Source organism: Lissotriton vulgaris, chromosome 1_1 (assembly GCF_964263255.1).
Source record: "Lissotriton vulgaris chromosome 1_1, aLisVul1.2, whole genome shotgun sequence".
Classification (NCBI taxonomy): domain Eukaryota; kingdom Metazoa; phylum Chordata; class Amphibia; order Caudata; family Salamandridae; genus Lissotriton; species Lissotriton vulgaris.
The window spans coordinates 2,084,828,983-2,084,850,306 of NC_141685.1; the positions used below are offsets into that span (position 1 = coordinate 2,084,828,983).

Below are 21,324 nucleotides of genomic sequence, written 5' to 3' on the forward strand. Positions count from 1 at the left end.
CAGAACCTGATTTGCTAGCCTTTGTGACATTGTTGGCAAGGACAACAGACTTTAGGGTAGAACAATGTCTATTGCTTATTCAGCCTTACAAGATGGAAACCCCAATAAAGATTTTTGGGGAGCCATCAAATAATTTCAATCACACTTTGTTATCCCTCACACCTGTTTAAAAATCAGGGGTCCATTACAGTGATAGTTTTCCTTATTTATGACAAACACATCAACTGTACCAAAGGAGTTCCCTTAGCTTTGAGGTGGATCCCACTTGACAAGAGCAAGGAGCAGCCAATATGACCAAGCATGCCACCATTGGGTGGGTGAAGTGTCAGTGTCCTATTAATTAAGGAGCCAATACTAGTTTCTTTTGAACAGCTTGGGAAAATAAATCCATCTTGCCTTTGGGACGGGGCTTGTTGAGATGCATGTAGGAATTGTTTCAATAGGCTTTATGTACTATATTGTTGGATGTATATATATATATATATATATATATATATATATATATATATATATATATATATATATATATATATATATATATATATATATATATATATATATAATCTTGAGGGAGGATGTACTCTGGGATACCACCACACCACTCCTTGTACGTCTTTTCAAATGTTAACTAGAATCAGCCAATTTTGGGTCACAGATTCTATCGACGTTGAATTTCCACTTTGGAATTCATAAAAACGGAATTAGAGCTACATACAATTTCCTTTTTTACAAATGTAACACTGAAAAGTGTTATTTTTAAATTAAACTTTTTGTGTAACAATATTTCTAAAGAAAGTAACACTTTGGTTTGAAAATTAAAATGCTTTAATAAATCCATACTAAACAGTGAGATAAAAAGCAAGTTGGGAGGGAACAAAATATGCTAGCTTATAGATCTGTAAAATTTTGCTTATGGTATGAGAGGTGGCATAATAAATGGGGTATCACAGCAATTCTCATTGTGCAAAGATTTTCACACAGCCTGTAACTGGCATGTAGTTGGTGCTAGATTTAGCACTTCTACATGAAACACACTTATTGCAAAAGTAGGATGAAACATTTTAAAGAGTAAGGATAAAAAGATGCTAAGCAGTTGGAGATCTAGAATGACAGCGGATTCACAAAATGAGCAAGGTGAAAGTGAAGGTGATAATGTGATTTGACAATACTAATACATAAATCGCCCATTTCAAGAGTAGACTATATATAGAGTAGACTATATATTTGCAGCCAATAAAAAGAAATAAAGCTTTTAGCAATCAATACCAATATATAATGGAATCTTATGAGACAGATAAGTGATGACTGGCCAGTAATCAAGATTATTGATAATTTAGGACACAATGGTGACAGATCCCACCTACTAGTTTTGGGATGGGTAGAAATAATATAGGGAGCAACCAAGATTCTTCAATATCTCATATCAGAAACTGTTTATTGTGTGCCTGGAGACAATGCTAGCAAACATGCAATGGTAGGAGGTATAGTTTAAATTGTTTTTGCGTATTTTATCTGAAACGTGAAAACAGAGACAGGTATGAAATGCAACCTACCTCAATTGCATTGGTGTACTGTGAAAGCCGGCTGTCGATCTTTGAGACAACTGCTGCTGGTTGCGTTGGTTTAACACCACTATTGAAAGAAAGGTTTGTTTTCATTATCATTTGTATTATCATGTCTGATATACGAATTTTAAGAGAACATTTTAAGTTATATGAAATTGATGTGCTAATCACTTACCTCTTCTGAGCAGACTTGCTCAAAAACTCTGCCCGCTCTTCAATCTACAGGATGAACAGAGAGTATATTGTTAGTAATTATCTTATAGACACAGAAATACAGCTAGGACAGCCACAGTTATACATACAAATGTAACACCACATTCCACAGACAACTCTTAAAAGACATTACATTTGAACTGTGGTCATAATTTACTTGATATAAAAAAACCACAAAGAGAAAATCTGCAGATTTAGGTTATTTTCTGTGTCTGTCACTCGCATTGTTCATTTTAGGTAGTACACTTGAGGAATGGTGTTAAACATTTACATTATGACCATTTTGTTGGCCCTCCATTTCCGGTCTTTTCACCGAATTCCGCAAACAGAATGCTATAATTCTGTTTTCTCAGGTTATGTAGTGGTTTTAACGCAGATTATAAAGGCTGCATAACTTGCAAGTGCACAGAAAATTACAAAATATTAAGCTTTATATTGATCAGTATTGCATTAATAAATAGTTACAAAAACATTGATAAATTCAAATTTTTTTGAAAGTTTGTAAAGTATTTAACAGAACGTGATCCTAATAAATGTTCTTGTATTAACCTCTAAATAAAGAATGTTTACGCTATTATTTATTATTTATTACAATTTATTTTATTGCTGCCCCTCTGCAAATATGCTGTGGTCATGAGTTTTCGTTTTTTCTGATGAGGAAAAGTCAGCAATCTAAAGATAGTAGTGAGACATGTAGAAGAAGATAATTCTCTCTGATTCACTTATATTTCCACACAGATAAAACCTTTCATGCACAAGTACAACGCCCTACACTACATTGGCTTCACATATCTATATATACACTATTTATAAACTTCCACAAACACCAGACACCTCTGCTCAACCGACTACTACTCGCAGAACCTCCTCCAGGCCCCAGCTCCACCGCATACGCAGAACCAGATCTGGCAATCATGCCTTCTCCCACCTCACACTTACAACCTGGAACAACCTGCCCATGTATATTAGAGCTGCCTCCTCAGTTCTTGAATCCCCCAAGAAACTGAAGACAGGGCTCTTCATCTAGCCCATTCCTGGCAAGGCCATACAGCTCCTGCTTCAGTGCCCGAATATCCCAATGAAGTCGTTCTTAACCTTTTGACTTCAAAGCACCACCACTTACTCATTACTTAAGCGCAGGGGCCCCCAATGAATCCTTATTGAAATCCAGGGATCCCCACTGAGTCATTATTGAAATAAAGGGGAACCCGGCCTAAGGATTTTCAATGATTTCCACTGCAAAACAATACATAAAAATATAGAAAGAAAGCATTCATCAAATACACAAAAATGATTAAATATTTTAATTATTTCACATACAAATATAAAAACATTCACAATTTTTTTTTTAATGGCACAGTAGGAGCTTTTCTAAAATCAGTTGAGGCCACTCATCATCCATACTGTAATCTGTTTGATGCACTTGCAGGGCTCCCATGAAACAATCTGAGGATACCACGGTAATTTTTAGCTTTCAATTTCAACTCCCTTCAAATTAACAGAATGTTTAAAATTTTTGAATTTTACATTTTGTTTCTTTATTTATATATACTTTAGTTAACCTCATGAATATGCTATGCAGATAATCAGGGGTCCCGGACCACAAGTTAAAAACCACTAACAGGCGAGTTTTGCGCTATACAAATGCACATAATATACCATAACAAAACATAACAGATCAAGATTTATGCATTCTAATATCTGAAGAATAGGTGTTATTTACATATTTTAATATTTCACTAATTGTGAACGTGTATGTGGCTATTTGAGGAAGTGTGCGATTAGTGGAGTCATAACTGCAAAGTTGCCTCCTGACACCAATATAATGTTTCCCATGAGTGATAGCAGTCTTACTAAAAATGGTTAATCTATAAGACATAGGACCTCATTTAGATACCAGCGGATAGGTTACTCCGTCACAACAGGGACGGATATCCCGTCCGCCGAAATCTAAATCCCATAGGATATTATGGGATTTAGATTTCGGCGACGAGCATTCGTTCTGACACAGTAAACCACCCGCTGAGATATAAATCAGTCCCATAGTCTATGTTGATTATATTTAAATCTCAATGCGATTTCTGTTTTATCTGAGGAATTATGGATGTAATTTTACATCACACATCTCCCTAAATTGATATGAAGGTGCAAATGACAGAGAAATGGCTAGCACCTTAAATGGTCAATAATATATTCATGTAAATATTTGAGCCTCCTTGATAATTCATGAGTACTATCACTTTCGTCTGATGTTTTGCATCTGCACTTCACACCCGTTGATCCAGCAGCAATGGTTTAGAGTACAGTTCACTGCCGCTCATTGTCAGAGGGCAAGAGAGTCTCACACTGCCCTCAATCTATCAGGTTTGCAGCCTCTAATGCAATGTAGGCATTGGCCACATTTGACACGGATCAGCACAGGAAGTACGATAAAAATTTGGGCCCAAGTAGATCTAGAGACTCAAGAGAGAGCTTACTCATTAAGACCATTGAGATGAAACGCACCGAGGTTCCTTGTTAAAGTGTGCAGGAAAGAAATGGTCAATTATGAGGGCAAGTCAGACAGATCTGCTAAGAATTCTCTTCTGCGATAGTACAGACTAGGTTTAGAGGTAATCATAGTGCTTTCAAACTGCTCATTCAAGAATCTTAGTTACAACTTTTGGCCACATTGTTAAGTCGTCCTAAATGGAGTGGGAATGTTCTGAATGGAGTTATTCGTCTCCTTGTCAAACAAGTAACCTTAACTGACAATACACAAGTATATCAGGCGATGCTTCTGTGAAATGGGATGGAGTGATTTGAAAAGAGTCCCTAAAGACAGAGACAAAAATCATGAAAAAAATCACAATACCGGGAGCTGTAAGAGAGGTAGTCAGGATGTTTTAATTGGCTATTGGCGCCAACGGTCGATTTCCTGATGGCTCATCTCCTCATACAGCCTTTTCCTACAGAGTGTTTGCCAGTGACCCACATAGTTTTAATTCTAAAAGTGGGAAGATTCTCAAACTGTTACTGTATATGATCTATTTATACCCCATGACACTGCTTGACTTTTTATTGTAACACATAAATGAATATACACATACTTTATATCCTCACATCCTTTCACTGATACATGTCTCAGCATCCTAACTTTAATTCTGCATTGAATCCTGACCTAAACTCCTGGAGCATTTCTGCTTGAGGTTCCCCTTTTTCATAACTTCCTAATCCATTTACCCCTGCTCTTACATCCTACACACTCTGCTTCTTTCCCTTCTTCTCCACTGTGTACTTTCCTCACTACACTTAACCTGAAGTGCTCCTCATTTATCCACTCTTTTGTTCGCCATGTTGACACCCATTATCTTTTTTCTTTCCTTGACTTTCTACTCTCTTGGAATTTTGTAGGTCTATATAGGGAGTTAACCCAAACCCGCTAGTTATTCTGCTGTACTGCATACTGACACCAGTTGTGAGCTGTGCTTTATATATAAAAAAAGACAGTGACCACATTACTGACCACCATCATAGGTTCATAAAGGGGGAAAAAATTGATATTTTCCTTAACACTAAAAAGTTTTAAGAGGTTTTGGCATGGCTTGCCAGGATTCATGATGGACAAGATTGTCTGGTTTCCACAACTCAACTTTCTTTTTTCAGCATCTGGAGGATACTGTATTTAGATATAGCTATTCTATGGGCTTTTTATGGATGCTCTTTGAAAATGAAAGTTGTTGTACAATGAAAATAATGTTTCTACTTCATAAAAAGGACCTTTTCCATTTTTTGTTTCTATAAAAATCAGTGGTATAAGGATCGTAAAAAGTATGTCATTGATTCGTTTTTGCTAATACAACGGGATTCATCATATGACTACTGTTTCTCATCTTGTGGCTCAATGGAATATAGCTTAAATGTTTATGCACTCAAAATACTGGGCTAAAGACAAAACTATATACTCAAGAATGATTTAAACTATTTCTACCACTCTCTTAATTTGGGAAATACAATCATCTGCCTGTTTCAAAATATGATTACACCCTGCATTAGGTTTTTGCAAATGCTGCTAAATAAGAAGTGGGTGTGTTTCCAAAGTAATAGAATAAATGGGATCTTCATGAAAAAAACACATGGGGGAACACCTTTTATTCAGCACATTTGAAAGCCGTTCATGAGATGCTACATTAAAGATAATGTGACTTAACAGCCAGAGCTACCAACTTTGGAACTTGGGAAGCAGGTTTAGGTCAGCTTTAGCTCAACATCTAGGGAAAAACCGGTTCTGGGTTGCTTGTGTTCTGGTTCAGGGAGGACCTGGCTTAGCAGTTCGGGCTGGAGTGTTCTCATGAGGAGCAGGGTCAAAACTGACCTGCATATGACTAGGACCAAACTGAGGTGACAAGGTGAGCAACAGAACGATGGGTTGGAGTGCTACTCTTAGCTATTGCCACTGGTCAGGTCTTTTGCAAGAAGCCTTGAATCACCTTTTGTGAGTCTCATGTACCTCCCTAAGTGGCATGGTTATGCACACATGTGGGTCCCGTGCTCTCTGTGTCAGTGCAACCAAGCTGTACCCAGCTGATAAGCCCATAACTAGGACAATACCGGTCCTGGGTTGCTTGTGTTCTGTTTCAGGGAGGACCTGGCTTGGCATTTCGGGCTGGATTGTTCCCATGAGGAGCAGGGTCAAGACTAATTCCCGTATGTTTGGGTCCAAGCTGAGGTGGCATGGTGAGCAAAAGAACAATGGGTTAGAGTGTTGTCCGAGCTATTACCAGCAGTTAGTCTTTTTGCAAGCAGCATCCCATTGCCTTTTGCGTGTTTCATGAGCCAGTTGCATCAGATCCTGCAATGCAATCTGCTCAGATGAAAGAAGAACTATTATCCCTAGAAGGCTTCTGTCATAGCACATTCCCAGGGCACATTTCAATGATCTCAAAATAACCCTAGGTCACCTCAGCAGAGCTGTGGTGCACTGATGTTTGCAAAACAACAACTGCAAATGTGCAGCACACCTCCTGCTTGCATTCTAACTTGAACATCTGCGCGAGGGTGTTTTCATTTTAACTTTTGAACATCTTACGAGGGTGTTTTCATTTGAACTTTTGAACATCTGGGCAAGGGTGTTTTCATTTTTCTTGGCTTCAGTTGTAAATCATGATTGGGCGACCTTTGATTGACCGTGCAGGTTAATGTATAATTGCAGGAGACTATAAAACGGCTTTGATTCCCACATAAGTGAATCAGTAGAATACACTGTTTACAACAAGTGATGTCTCCAGGGAATCATCAAAGGAAGACAATCAGTAGAGAATGCCTCTGCTTGACTGTGGAAAGTTCTGCTTACACATACTTCTGTCTGTGGCTGCCGTAGTAAGAACGTTAGCTTTCAGACAAATTTGCTGAATGTAACTCGCAGGTGGAGGCTTGCCAGTTGGATAAACTTGGACCTAGACGTGCCTCATTTAGTTATCATAATTGGCAAGTACAGGCCTCTACAGGCTTAGAGTAACTTAGAAATTCACACTCTTAATCCGGTTCAACTGTCTGGAACTTAACAATCTAAACAGGAAAACATTGTCGCATTTTTCATTTACTATGATAGTTACTGGTCTTGAAATATGTAGTATAAAAAGCCATGCTCATTTATTAGAAAACACCTAAAGCCATACTTCTCAACTCACCCAAGTAATCTTTGGTGGGTGAAGTCCAGCCTGGTCATCTTGCACCCTGGACCGGTCTTTGCTCAGATAACGCCCTGGGCACATTCTAATTTGTTGACCCTTCTCTTTTTACAAAAAACTCCCACATGCTTTGGGACACTTTCAGACCCTATTGTGCACCACAGAATGTCAGTGTCCAGGGTGCTGGCCCAGCGCACCCATGCTAAAGGACAGACCTGCAAGCACCCACCCACTTGCCAGCCTCTTTTCTTCGTCCACATTGATTCAACAGACTTTGAACTGGTTCTGAAATATGCAAATAGTAACTAGCATGGTATGCCACACTTCACTGCACTGAAGATCTTAAAGCTGCTGGATCTTGAACCTCGGCGAGTTCTCATGAAACTTTTGAATGCCTCATTAAATGAGTCACACGTGCTACCGGATTGGAAGCACGCTATGGTGGTCCCTCTCCTAAAAAAGGCAGGAGCTGATATGTCCAACCTCGCCAACTTCAGACCGATATCCCTGTTGCCCGTTCTATCTAAAGTGCTGGAGAGGCACGTGAACATTCAGCTTACCCATCTTGCAGAAAATCAGAACTTTTTACATCCTTCTCAGTCCGGCTTTCGTGCGCATTATTCCACCAAGACTGCGCTACTCGGGGTAACGGAGAGGTTACGACACGGTATCGATCGCAGGGAAACTTTTGTCCTCATCCTTTTGGATTTGAGTGCGGCGTTCGATACCGTGTCTCATTCCATCTTATTGAACTCCCTCCGGTCCCTGGGAGTAGATGGTCCTGCATTGGCCTGGATTGCCTCATTTCTAAGTGAGCGTACTTTCCAGGTCTTCTCCACGAAAGCCGCATCTGATATTCGTCCTTCGGCGTATGGCGTTCCTCAGGGGTCCATTCTCAGCCCGTTATTATTTAATATTTACATCAAACCTCTAGCTTCCATCGTAGAGGATGCTGGGCTGACTATTTTTTTCATAAGCCCATGACACACAAATTGTCTTCTCCCTCTCCAACACTGAAGGCAACAGTGTATCTAATCTGAAAATTGGATTGTCACGCGAGGCTGAGTGGATGCAGAGGCATCTCCTCAAACTAAACGGTGACAAGACCGAGATTGTCATCTTGGGGAAACACAAAGAGCTTTGGGGCCCACAACATTGGCCTGGTGCCATGGGTCCCCTTCCTCAACCGGTCCCCGTGGTTCGCAACCTCGGATTCCTCATAGATGACAAGCTCTCTATGAGGCAACAGGCTACCAAAGTGGCTGCCATATGTTTTTCCACCTTGAGATGGCTCCAGAAAATTCTTTGGATGTTGCCTTATGCCACCAGGAGAACCGTCGTCCAGGCGTTAGTAACATCTCGCCTGGACTACGGCAACGTCCTCTACTGTGGCGCTGATGTTGCGACCATAAATAAATTGCAGGTAGTGCAGAATTCATCGGCTTGACTTTTATGCAACATCCCCAGGAGATCTTCGTCCACCCAGGCTCTTCGTGCATTACATTGGCTTAAGGTCCCGAGCCGCATTAAGTTCAAAGCCCTATGTTACCTTTTTAAAATCAAGCAGGGCTCAGCCCGCTGTATCTTCAGAACCTTGTCCAACCTTACAGGCCTAGCCGTATATTAAGATCTTCGGCTAACTGTGACTTTGTCATTCCAAGATTCAAACTTGCGAAGATGGGGGGAAGATCTTTCTCCCACCTTGGTCCCAAATCTTGGAATGCGCTACCCACTGCCCTGAAAACTAATTTGTTTTGTTTTCGAAAAAAATTAAAAACGTTACTTTTCCAATAGATTTCTGGCCGTCTTAGCTGTCAATAATGCTGTTGTAAATGTCCATCTTCTCCTTCAGTCTATCCCTGGCGCCGGGAAACCCATTGCGGGTAGCTGTTGCGCATTATAAGTTTTAAAATAATAAATAAATAAATTAACTTGGCATGCAGGAACTCGAAGCTGTGATTGACACAAATTTTGACCAAGAGAAGAGCGCCACAGGACATTGCCCGCACATAAATAATGCTATGGTGTTAAATTATCCATCTTACTAGAAGCAATGGTCATGCAGTGTGTTTTAAATGCATACAGTTGGGAGGATATAAAATACTAAGATTAAAAAAAAAGTCAGGAGTCGACCACAGAAATAGAATGTGTCACTGGCCTAGCTACATCAAAATACATAAAGATATGCTACCACTCGGTAATGCCAAACATGCTTTCTCACAATTCTTCTATCAAATGTACAGCTCTGAACATGTATAGCAATTCAAATGGAGTTATAATCAGTTATTCCTTTAGAAAAGGCAGCAAAGATTGCCAACATCACATTGGCAGCCAAGACTCCTTAAAAGTGTAAACATATTCACAATGTGATCCTTTTTCAGAAATGGGGGGGCGTGTGGGGATTTGGAAGGTTATTTGGGGCCTTCCATCCCCATAACACTTTAACACCTACTTCCAGCCAGGACAGGAGTGAAGAAAAATATAGCAGATAACCCTTGACAGAGTGGCTCGCTGCGCATTTTCTTTCTGTAAATTCAGCCCTATTTTAAGCATGACGTTTGACTCTTGTATAATAATAGCTGCGTGCCCTTCACTGGCTTCCTGTGGATTCACGCATAAAATGTAAAATGCTAACAATCGTACATAGAGCCCTTTATGGGTTAGGCCCGGTCTACCTGCAGGCCAGAGTGGCCTTTTATAAACCAGGGAGACTATTACGCTCCTCCAACCAGCTTTTACTACAGACCCCCGTTTCAAGCGTCAGCACCTGGGTGGCAATTCTTTTCTGCGCCTCGCAGGGTTGGCTTGGAATAACTTGTCTTTCTCTCTGCGTAACATTCAAGTCTGATGTTTAAAAAAAACTCAAAACGTTGCTCTTTTAAGTCTGTTCTTATGCTGGTCTATTTTGGATTTCGGAAGCGAGTGCCGGGATACTCTTGAGTAGCTGAGCGCTTTACAAATGTAACATAACATAACATAATAAAGTTACTCTTGGCCAAAGTGTGGACCCTCACCATTCCCCCTGAGAACAATGCTATCCCTCAGTTTAAAGACATCTACCCTATGCAAACTCATCTTCTAATCTGAACAGGAACACATTGTGTTCTTGATGAGCTCCAAAAAGTCCATATAAATAGATTCTTTAAAATCAAGAACCTGTTGAGCCCTGAAATGTATAAATATTAAAACCAATTATTTGATATCAAGAACTCTGCTGATGGTAAGCAGCAATATGTGTTGACCCACAAGGTGGTGCCCATGCCTCCGGGTGGGAGCCCTTACTGTGCAACACCGGAGCTTGAAGGGCTTGAGGACTGCTGAAGTTGGGTGAGCCCGGAAGAACAAGCTCCGGTGAAAGCAGCAAGCAGGTAGTAAATTCAAGCATGCCCACCTACGGCAATCTGGGCACCTTGTGTATGCCGGGAAGCCAAAAGCACACTTGATATATGACATTGGCACCGGTGACCAGTTCCATAAGAGGGGAATGCAGATGCCTTTGAAAAACAATATGTTTCCCTGTTAACAGTACGCAATAGCCATCAGTCATCAGTTGCTTGAATGATCATCCCTTTCTGTGTTGACCATGGTCTGCATTTGTAAATAACTCCACGCGTCAGTTTAGATTTTGCTTATTAGGAAAACAATTCAAATCTGTATTTTTGATAAAAGACACACACAACACCTAGGTTCTGATTGTTGGTTTTAAAATTAGTCACAGAAAGCAATTATTTTGGTGGCACCTGCACATGCTCATCACATCTCTCTTTTGCATATTAAAAAGATCTGGGTAAAGCTGAAAACCCTCATGGCATAAAATTGTGCGCAGCTTAATAAATAGTCTAGCAAGATCAGCTAAACGAGACACTTGCATTTGTTTAATTGAAAATGAGACAAAAGACCCTGTGCCTCGAGGGCTACTTGTTTTGGCCAAACTATGCCCCTTCTCTGTCCCATGCTTCTGACATTACGAAGAGCCTTGTCGATAACTGGGATTCCTGGGACAGGGTAAACCTGACTGGGGGCCTTCTGAACGCCACCCCAGATTTGATAACGGTATGTTCATGCAGCCTGGTGTCCTGGCAGAGTTGGTAATGAAATCAGGTTAGGGGCGCTTAGCAAAGTGAGGAAATCCCAAAACTCGCCAACCTATCTGGGAGTTTTAAAAAATGTACCTGGTCCAAATTTAAATATGGATATAACTAACATTGTTATTAGTGACAGGCATGAACTATATAAAACCATGTCAACATGATCACTCAGGCTACCTACTACGAGGAAAGGTCAGGAGAAACAGGGACCAGGCTGCTTGGAGAGATTAGGGGTTTGATTGACAATTAAGATCAAGAAAAGCAGCAGAGGATGCAGATAAGTGTTCTAATAGTAATTTAAAATGCAAAAACATCCAGCCAGTTTATCATACTTGGACGTTGCTAGTTTATGGTGTACGGCTAACATAAATGTCTTGATTGCCAATGCCAATGTTCTTCTTTACGTGATAATATATGTTTTGTGGACCACGGGAAGCACAGTGATCCAAGCTGTGTTTTCTAAAATTGGCTATCTGTCGTAAATGACATGACTTCAGTGAAATGACATTACAGTAAAACTGAATGTGTAATTTACTTTTTTAACCTCAATCACTTAACATTTTTGGGTCTTATGAGTGATCTCCATGGTGCCCAATTTCAAGCCATTATTTACTGATTGCTTTTTAAAAACGTGTTTGCTGCTCTTTTCCACTGTCAACTCCTATTTCAATCGCAAACAGAACTACAATCAACACAAAGGGAGATCCTGGGACAGAAAGGGGCTGAAATTAATATAAATATATCCCTCTAGACCTATATTTCTTTATTCTTGGCTAAGATAAGCTCAAACTAAGGGACACAGAAAGGGGGTGATTCATAAAAGCAATTATGAGAATGGGAAGTAATACCACAGGAGGACTCTTTTTGTACTCTTGCTTGGCTTTGTGAATCAGCTCTAAAACGCCCAACACCCTATTAGTAAAAGTTCAAAGAGTCCTTTCTATTTTTAATAATTGTATCTGAACAGCTCCTAAATATTGCAATTTAATTCCCATTTAACACTTTTAGTGGTCAATCCACAAATGTAATGGCTAATCACAGGAAATCACTTCTGTCGATAATGTTTTGGCATTGCTAGTGGAAGCTTTTAATGCAACATTGGAGTGCGAAAATGAACAGCAAAATGCAATGGCATTGTCTATAAAAGTTAAAAAATTAACCTTAATAAAAGTATATGTATATGCAAGGATCACATTAAAACTTGCCTAATTAGAACAATCGTCAGATATGTATAGATTATCTTAGATAAAACAGAAAAACGAACAGGGAGCATGTGCTCACCATTACCATCTCCTCAATGTTCAGTCAGTACAGCATCTTATTTTAGTCAGTTTAGTTTGACTTTTCGATAAGGTAACATTTCTGCTTTACTTGTAGTTTCATTCTATTCCCATGTGTACTTATCCCAGACAAACATACCCTTACGTTCCCCAAACTAATGCATGTGTACTAAAGAGTTCTCCAGATATGTTACCCATTCATTCCTATAATACTATGAACAGGTTACACCTGTCTGCATGAGTGTCTTTACTCAGCACTCCCTCAGCCCATTTGAATTTCTTCCAATGATTGCTCCATCAAAGGCATTCTTGAAAAACAACATGTCTTGTTTGATATTGAAACAAACCTTGTCTCTAAGGTTTGGCCAGCATGTGCATGTCAACCTCGCTTTATCTTCTAAAGGAGAGTGCTGAGCAAGATCCTTCACCTGACAAATATCACTTTTGATGACATCCTGGATGTTCCCATGAGACAGCCGTACCCGAGTTAGTGGCTCTGAATAACATTTGTGTTTATTGTTTGAAGCAAACTATGAAGTAGCACTGCTAAAACACCTCACATCAGTGATGGGTGTCTCATCTAAAGCCAGGAGCGGTGTTTGCTTCTACAAAGATAACACTTTTTCCCTTATGGCACCTTCTAGGACTACTCCAGGTATATTTATTTATTGAGCAGGTATGTTTTTCCTTCATCTCTTGGTACCATGAGTACATGTACCGCCTGTATGCAAACAACCAATGCGCTGATGGTAGCCCAAGTTTCCACAGATGGAGCAATAGTAAGTTCCTAAACATCTTCAAATGGTTGTTGACTAATTACATAAATGTACATTGTGCCTTTTGTTAGAGGTAATCTAGAGGCTGGCCTAACCATCGTGACCACCAAATATCAGGACACTGATGTGAGGGAAGGAGACATTTTATTATTAAATATCAGAGTTATAACATGTAGTTTGAAGTGCTCAAATGAGGAATCCCTACGCAAGTGCCATTGGTGGGTGTCCCAACCTTTAGTTATCAGCTTGAACATGTGGGCTTGTGTGCCACATTTATTCTCAGTGGCAGAGTAGAGATAATCTAGGGTCAGACTACATTGAAAGGCTACACAGAAGAACGTATTTCACTATTCAACATCTGAGATCAGAAATAGGGATTTTTAGTTGAAATTCATTTTTATAACTCAAAAATGGCTTTGCTTATAAATCAGTAAAGGTTTAAGATTGAAATAGCCCTGTCAAAATTGTTCAACTCCATCAGCTTAAGTTTTTATTTCCGGCCACAGGCTGCTTCAGCTGGGTGCAGACCATTTACAAATGCTGTAAAATATATACAGAGAGAGTTTAGCTCCACCAAAATGAGAACTTGTCTTTTACCTTAGGCTATATGCTGTCTGCCTGCCATGGAGTGCTTACACTGCAATAAACATTGGACTACTTTACATCTAAAAAATGCACTTACCCATCACACTTTTTGTCACATTCAATTCTTTATCTCATATGCGCCTTCCCACCACCCATGTCACCGCCTTTGATGTAGCAAAGAGGGGATTCCATGTCAAGAGCAACTCGAAACTCAAAATGGTTCCCCTTCATGATTTAACCATAAGAAGGGTACCACATGTGGGCTACACATCAGGCTGTCATGACCCACAGCCAAATATAGGGGGTGGTCCTGCTCTCTGTGTAGGATTTACATCTCGATATCAAACGTTCACTGGCAACATACTTTTACTATTTTTCACAGAAATTCTTAAGAATTTAATCTTCAAGTATGCTCTGTTATGATTGAAAATAGGGCCACCTGGGAGATACTGGATGTGACTTTGAAAACGTTGTCATATTATTAGCACAAAGACTTCCTCACTTGAAACTCTCTCGTTTTCAGGGTGAGCAAAATTAACACTGGGCAGAAGTGGGGCAAAGCAATTTTTGCAACTTTCACAATAAAGATCGAAACAAACATGAATTGCTAATGGCTATACGAAATTACTATAGAATCGTTCCTATGCTCTTAAATTATTGAACAAAAAATCATAGGAGAAAAAATACGGTTTATAACATAACAATCAATCCAATATAAAAACAGGTACTTATAACATTGCATTTGTTACAATACAAGTCAGATACTAATATGGGTGAGGTTGTTATGGTATCCCCGTACTTTAAATCTCTGGTTTAAAATCCTAACCCTATGAGCATTAGACAACGCCCAGTTCTTTACATAACATAAGCAAGAAAAGCATCCAAAGATCCCTCTAAAATCTTAGCCTCAGCTGCTTCAACTAGATCTAGTGCAGCAATCAAAGGACACTCATAAAGAATATGGTTATTCCATACTGCACAGGAGCAGGAGTACCAGGTACAAATTCAGAACTTCTTTTCGATAGCTTATTTTGTTTTATAAACGAACAAGGGTTTGCTCCTCATAGTGATTACAGATTTAGAACTCGTATGAATATTTAAGTTCTTCCTGTGCTTGAGACTCCCTTTGAGTAGCATCATTTCCTGTGTAAACCTGGCATGCAGGCTGCTTACATGAGGATTTTTGCAAGGGCAGATACTCCTTCCTGGCTAAAATTATAAGATCAATGGGTCAATAACCTCCACTTAATTAATTTGAATGTTCAGAATTTTGAATTGGCTGCAGGATTACTGGTGGGGAAACCTCTAACCAAAGTTGCAGTGCTGCATTGTGTGAGAGGGAGAGAGGATGACAGCGACATATCTACTAACATATGGTGCTGCTGTACTCCTTTCTCTTAGTACTGGTGTATAATCAGTCTACTCAGCACCACCAAGGTGCATAGGTGTCTGAGCCATGTCTGGCATAAGTTTGGTACTACAAGCGTACTAGTCCAGTACAAAATACCATGCCTATATACACAATTAAACTTGTCCCACTTTGGATGAGTGCTGTAAAGTGCATGTAAGTCAAAAAAGTTTGAAATAAAAACATTTCTCCTTTTAACGCCTACACCAAAGAGGAATTATTTTAAGGAACAATACTGCGTCCACTATTGCAAGAAGATATGACTTCAAGTCCAAAACCGTAAGTGGTTGCATGGGAACCCTTGTTGCACCACTCATCCACTCATGGAAAACCCCTTCATGCAAAGTAATGTAAAGCACCACAAAGAGTTGCTTTGCATTACTTTAAGACAACTTTTCAGTGCAAACCAAGTTTTGCTCTGGAACGTAAATTCTGCTTATGTGACGCAGCATGGAACAAAAGTTTAGCAAATCTGCCCCACAGTATCTGCAATGCAGTACACAGAACTGACTTTGAGTCAACTTCTTGCTTATGATTGGATGGCTTTTAGTTCCCTGCTATTTGCTTGCAGGCTTTTCTCCCTATTTTTGTGTGTGTACCCTCCCTGGAGAATTCATTCTTACTCTGTTTTTGAATGGCTGTGTTGTATTCTTCTACTGCTGATGTGAGGGGGCTATTACTTTTAGTTTTCTTTCAGTACTCCATGGGAGTGCGTCTCTTTACTTGCTGTATTTCCTGTCCCTACTCCATTTTATTTTAGAGGGCCTGGCAGCTACACACTGCTAAACGCCCCTCACTTTTTACCATTTTTTTCAGTCATCAACCAATCCCCTCTGCCCTGCAACCACTCATTCATCACTTTCTTTTTTTTGTGATGGCCCAGGAGTGGCATGCTGCTACAGGGCCACTCACTTGTCTCCATTTGTACAACATCCCCTGCATACTTTATCTATCTTTTTTATAAATCTGTTTATTAGGTTTTTAGTATTCGTCAAAACATTTGTATGTAACAGAAGGCATGGCAACTTAAACTGAAGAAGGAGCATACGTTACAATGACACTCAAGGCCCTAACAGAATGCAAGAGAAGAAAAGGTGAGCAAGGAATGGGGCATTAAACTTTATCTGGGGCAGTCTCAGAAAGTCACGGTCCCCAAAACTTTTGGTGTTTGGCAGCACAGTCTCTAGATTTGGTGATCTCTCTTTCCGCCCTGTAGCAATAGTCCATCCCGGGCCCCCAAGTCACCTTCCCCGGGCGGGGCGGGGTGGGGAGGTTGGTACAAGAGGGGGCCTATGTCTCTTTTCACAATTAAGTCCCCCGCTCGTATTAACAAGTGTAGGTATCTGGTTTGTGCCCGGCTTTCCATTATCCACAAGAGTGAAACGTTAGTGTCTAAACTTTCTGAGATCTGGAGAACATCTGTTATCCTGGTGTGTGCTGCCCCCCCATATTTGATTGAATGCGAGTAGGACCATGTGAGGTGGTAAAAGGACCTGTCTGAGTTCCCACAGTGCTAGCAGTATGGCGTCTTTGCCTTCCCCAGCATCTATAGTTGATCAGGGCTGTAGTACCTGTGGTGAAATGTTTAAACTGAATCTGTCGAAGGGTGGCCGAGATGGTCAGTATCCTAGAGGCCATTTTTGCCTCATGTCAATCATCGTCGTCAAGTTCCACTAGGTTTCACCCCACTTCTCTGCATAGTTTATTTTTAAAGTTATCTTTCCGAAATGGTAGTCCACCCCTTTTCACTTCCATTGTCTAACTGGTCTACTTTGGCAAAGACTGGTGATATGGACCAGAAAAGAATAACCTGGACGAGGGAAAAATGGGGCAAAACGAGGTGATTCCCACTTAGACCCTTATTTTGCCTTTCTAAAGTGGGCAAAATATGTAATATTTCTGTATTCATTTCATCTGGTAAAGTGGTGAAAGTTCACATGTATTGCCCCGAAGAACACTTATATGTTACATGATATGAATATATATATTTTTTAGCCAAACCTATTTGACCCACTTGATGTTAAACAAGCATCAAAATGTATTTTCTAAATAGCAAGCTCCTGATAGTGGTAACAGTTCTAATGTTATTACAGTTTCCCTATCAACCACAAGATGGAAGCATAGCATCATGTTTAAAGAAACCAGCATAACAATCTATTAGTTCCAACATCCACCACATCTGCAAAAACCAGTTGGCGTCTACAAGAAAATAATGCTAATACGACAATACAACAGAAACAGTTTGGTTTAGAATGTCTGACTGCGGGGATTGCGCAACGCCAATCGACCACTGTTAATCTTCATGTGCCTTTCTGTGTCAGTATTAAAAGCTGGCTTGCAAGCTAATGACTGGCCTTTGGTTATGGGAAACAGCTGAAAATGTTTAGCATAATTAAAGGTCAAATAGTTTCGTGTTCCCTTGTAGACAAATATGGTCAAAAAAGAGCTATAGATCTGCCTTGAGCCTGGAAAAATTCAACCTCTTATTATCAGCTGTAACTCACAGACTCCTCTCGTCCTGCACAAATCCGCAGCCAGCTGGAAGGCAGCGGCATTGCATACTTGCGCTCGCATTTTCTCATTGTCATTTCAATGTGCAGGAGGAGGGAGGGAAATTAGTTTAAAGCGCCTAAACATATTTTTCCTTTAAGTGCAGCTTCCTATGTACGCGTGCAAACGTGAGCTCCTTCTTCTACGTGTATTCTGTCTCGACATTTCACATTAACCCCTTAACGGCTGAGGCTGTTTAATCCCCAGTACTGAGCCCTTTCTTTCTTGTCTGGGGCTCTTTGTGCTAAAGCCTTCATTACTTTTTTCCAGAAAAGGTATCAAGGCCAGATTTGCGGCCTTTTTCCACATGTTGCCGATGGTTTGATTCTCCTGGAAGGAACCAAGAAAATTACTGAAATATAGTAACATTGTTTTTCTTTATTTTGAAAAATAGGAAAAAAATTCTATGCAATAAAGTGTACTTTTTCTTCTTAACCCTTTAAGTGCTGATGACGGAACCGCTCCGTCATCAGCTACGGGTGAGCTGTGCTGATGACGGAGCGGTTCCGTCATGGCCCGCTCGGCGCGCCTCCGTGGCGCGAATTTCGCGCCTGCGCTGACGTTCTATTGAGCGGGGCGGGCCATGACGGAACCGCTCCGTCACAAGCACAGGTCAACCGACGCTGGTGACGGAGCGGTTCCGTCACCAGCATGCGGCCGCCGCGCGGCCGCCCCGCCCCCTTAGCACTGCGGCGGAATAGCCGCCGCAGTGAAGGGGTTAAAAAATAACAGCAAAACGTGTGTTGAGCTAAGATCACACTCTCTATCAGCTTTCACGAACAGGTAGAGTTTGTCGGTTTTTCATATTTGTGGTTTTTAACTACTTGTAGTTGGGTGGTCCCATAAAGCTATACATTTCTGAAAATAAAACAATATACGGAATTCAGCAAGGGGGTCATTTTTGTAGCTCACACATGGTTTTCCAATATAAACCAATCAATGAAATCACATGCAAAGTAAAAAATATATAAAGAATGGAAATAGGTGGCAACTTAAACTTTTTCATCTTCGAATTGTTTGCCTCTGTGGCTGATTATCAAAAGTAATACGCTGTTATATCCGTCAGACCCTTCTGATTGCAGGGATATAAAGTTTACATTGGTTGTAAACAAACATACAATACAAAGGGCCCACAACTGAGCTGCAGCTTATCATGACATTTGATTGTCTTTGGAGCATGCAGCAGCTCACATGATAAAATCTAACTAATTAAAAAGTCTAAAGAAAACTTATGTATTTTAAATGTGTCCAAGATACTGTGTTTAGTGGTTATTAGTACGACTTGGAATTTGGGGTTACCCATGTTATCATGATTCTGAAAGCATTTTGCAGCATGTTTTCTTTCTTAACTACAGTCTTGCATTTGGCAAAAATAGAGAAAAATGTAGTTGATGATAACAAATAATCTACTATTCTGTGTTTCCACAAAACAGTACCCCGGTTGTGAGGCTGGGCCTGTTGCCTGTCACAGAACTGGTCCCAAAACACACCCAAGAGGCATTAAAGTTTCACCTTAAAAATTGGCTCTTTCTGGTGATGGAGACGCCTATGGTATTTGGGCCTGAGGTTGGCCTGCCACCAAGGGCAACCTAACAAATATAGGTAACTAGACACCCTGGGAGTCTAAGGTAGTGGGACTAACCTAGATCGCACTACCATCTCTTAACCAAAATGTCCTGCAATGGTCAAAGCTTGGCTAAATCACACATTCTCCTCATATTTCTGTGAGGCTAAGTAAAGGAATCTGTTAGGATCCATTAAAATTCCCAACATGCAGAATTACCAGACTTGCAGCTTCATTACCAGGATAAGGTGACAGTGTTCACAGTACTATTGCACATAAGCAAGTGTGCACCAGCCAAGAAGGTAACTGACTTTTGCCCAAACCTCCCTGCTAGTTTGAGGTGTGTTTTTGTTCTTTGATGAAGGACTAGCCTCCAGTAGCATTTTTAGATGACACGCTGTGGAAGATATTTTCGGAAGTGAGCATGTCCGTCATAATCTCTTAACTATTGATCCCCTAAACAGACTGTTGTCACACTAGTGTTTTTTAATTATTAACTTTTTCTACTGTCTAAACGTGTTTGGGAAAGTTTTGTGTGGTTTGTACATCAATTTTGGTGCTCCTCTAAAGCTTTATACACCATGATTCCCCACTCAAGCTTTAATCAGCAGGGAAGAGGGTTACCAGTTTTGAAGAAGTTCACATCCTGCTCCCCGGCCCTACTTAATAACTCAGTTTCTTACATATGTAGTTTCTAAGTGGACGAAGATCATTTAGCATCGTTAAACATGACTCAAATGCTCATAATATCTACAGTAGAAGAACTCTCAAGTAAATATTGCAACAAAAATTACATCCAAAGCTTAGACTTTGAAGTGGAGGGAGACACCTGGTAACCAGGTATTACAAAATTGCTTCCACTGGTGTATCTTTTCCCTTCAAACACGTGAAGCAACCAAGATACCTGACTGAAGCCACCAGTGAAGGGTTTTTAAAACAAGAAAATGATGTTAAACCTTATAATGACAAGAAAATGACTGTGCAGAGTTTTACTCACTAATGAACTTGGCTTCCAAATTGAAGGGAGTGGCTCAATGCTGATACCAGCATTTATACCACTATGGAACTCATCCTGGAAAAGCTGTCCATCAAACTGCCCTTTTTAAAGGCATCTAACACTGTTTATATACAGAATTTCTAAAGGCGGGAGTTCACTTAGTAAGTGACTATGAGCCCTGAAAAGACTATCACTCTTACCGCCATGGAGTTATACACAACAGACTTTACACGTTTTGAAGGCCCTGCTACCACTCCACAAAAAGTCAGCCATGTTTGCCCTTGTGCTGACCTAGAGCTACAGCCAGAATATCTCCCCAATAAACACACTGAATCTTCAGCCTCAGCATTAGGTTCTGTAGGCCCTTTCATAGGCAACGGTGCTGCCTTTCGATATGTGGTGGATTAAAAGAATGTGTGAATCCTTAAACAGCTCGAGACAAAAATATACAAGCATTTGAGCCCCTTATATTTACATAAAATTATAATAAACTAATATTGATCTTGCTTGAGGTGGCTAGTGAGAACATTCTAATTTCAGTTTTTAAATCAGAGATAAAATACCACATTTTCATTTAACAGTTTCTTACATTTTTGCTTGTAAAAGGCATGATACTAAGACTACATTCA

At 40.2% G+C, this 21,324-nt stretch overlaps 1 protein-coding gene across 13 annotated transcripts in view; it reads right to left on the reverse strand.

Annotated features, from left to right (window-relative positions):
• Positions 1 to 21,324, reverse strand: part of CALD1 (caldesmon 1) — a 555,479-nt gene that overhangs the window by 44,816 nt on the left and 489,339 nt on the right. For all 13 annotated transcript variants that reach the window (XM_086921091.1, XM_086921074.1, XM_086921047.1 and 10 more), the window contains 2 exons: positions 1,741 to 1,784; positions 1,554 to 1,632 (listed from right to left, as the gene is read on the reverse strand). In XM_086921091.1, the coding sequence (XP_086777217.1) occupies positions 1,554 to 1,632; positions 1,741 to 1,784 (123 nt within the window). The remainder of the gene's footprint in view (positions 1 to 1,553; positions 1,633 to 1,740; positions 1,785 to 21,324) is intronic.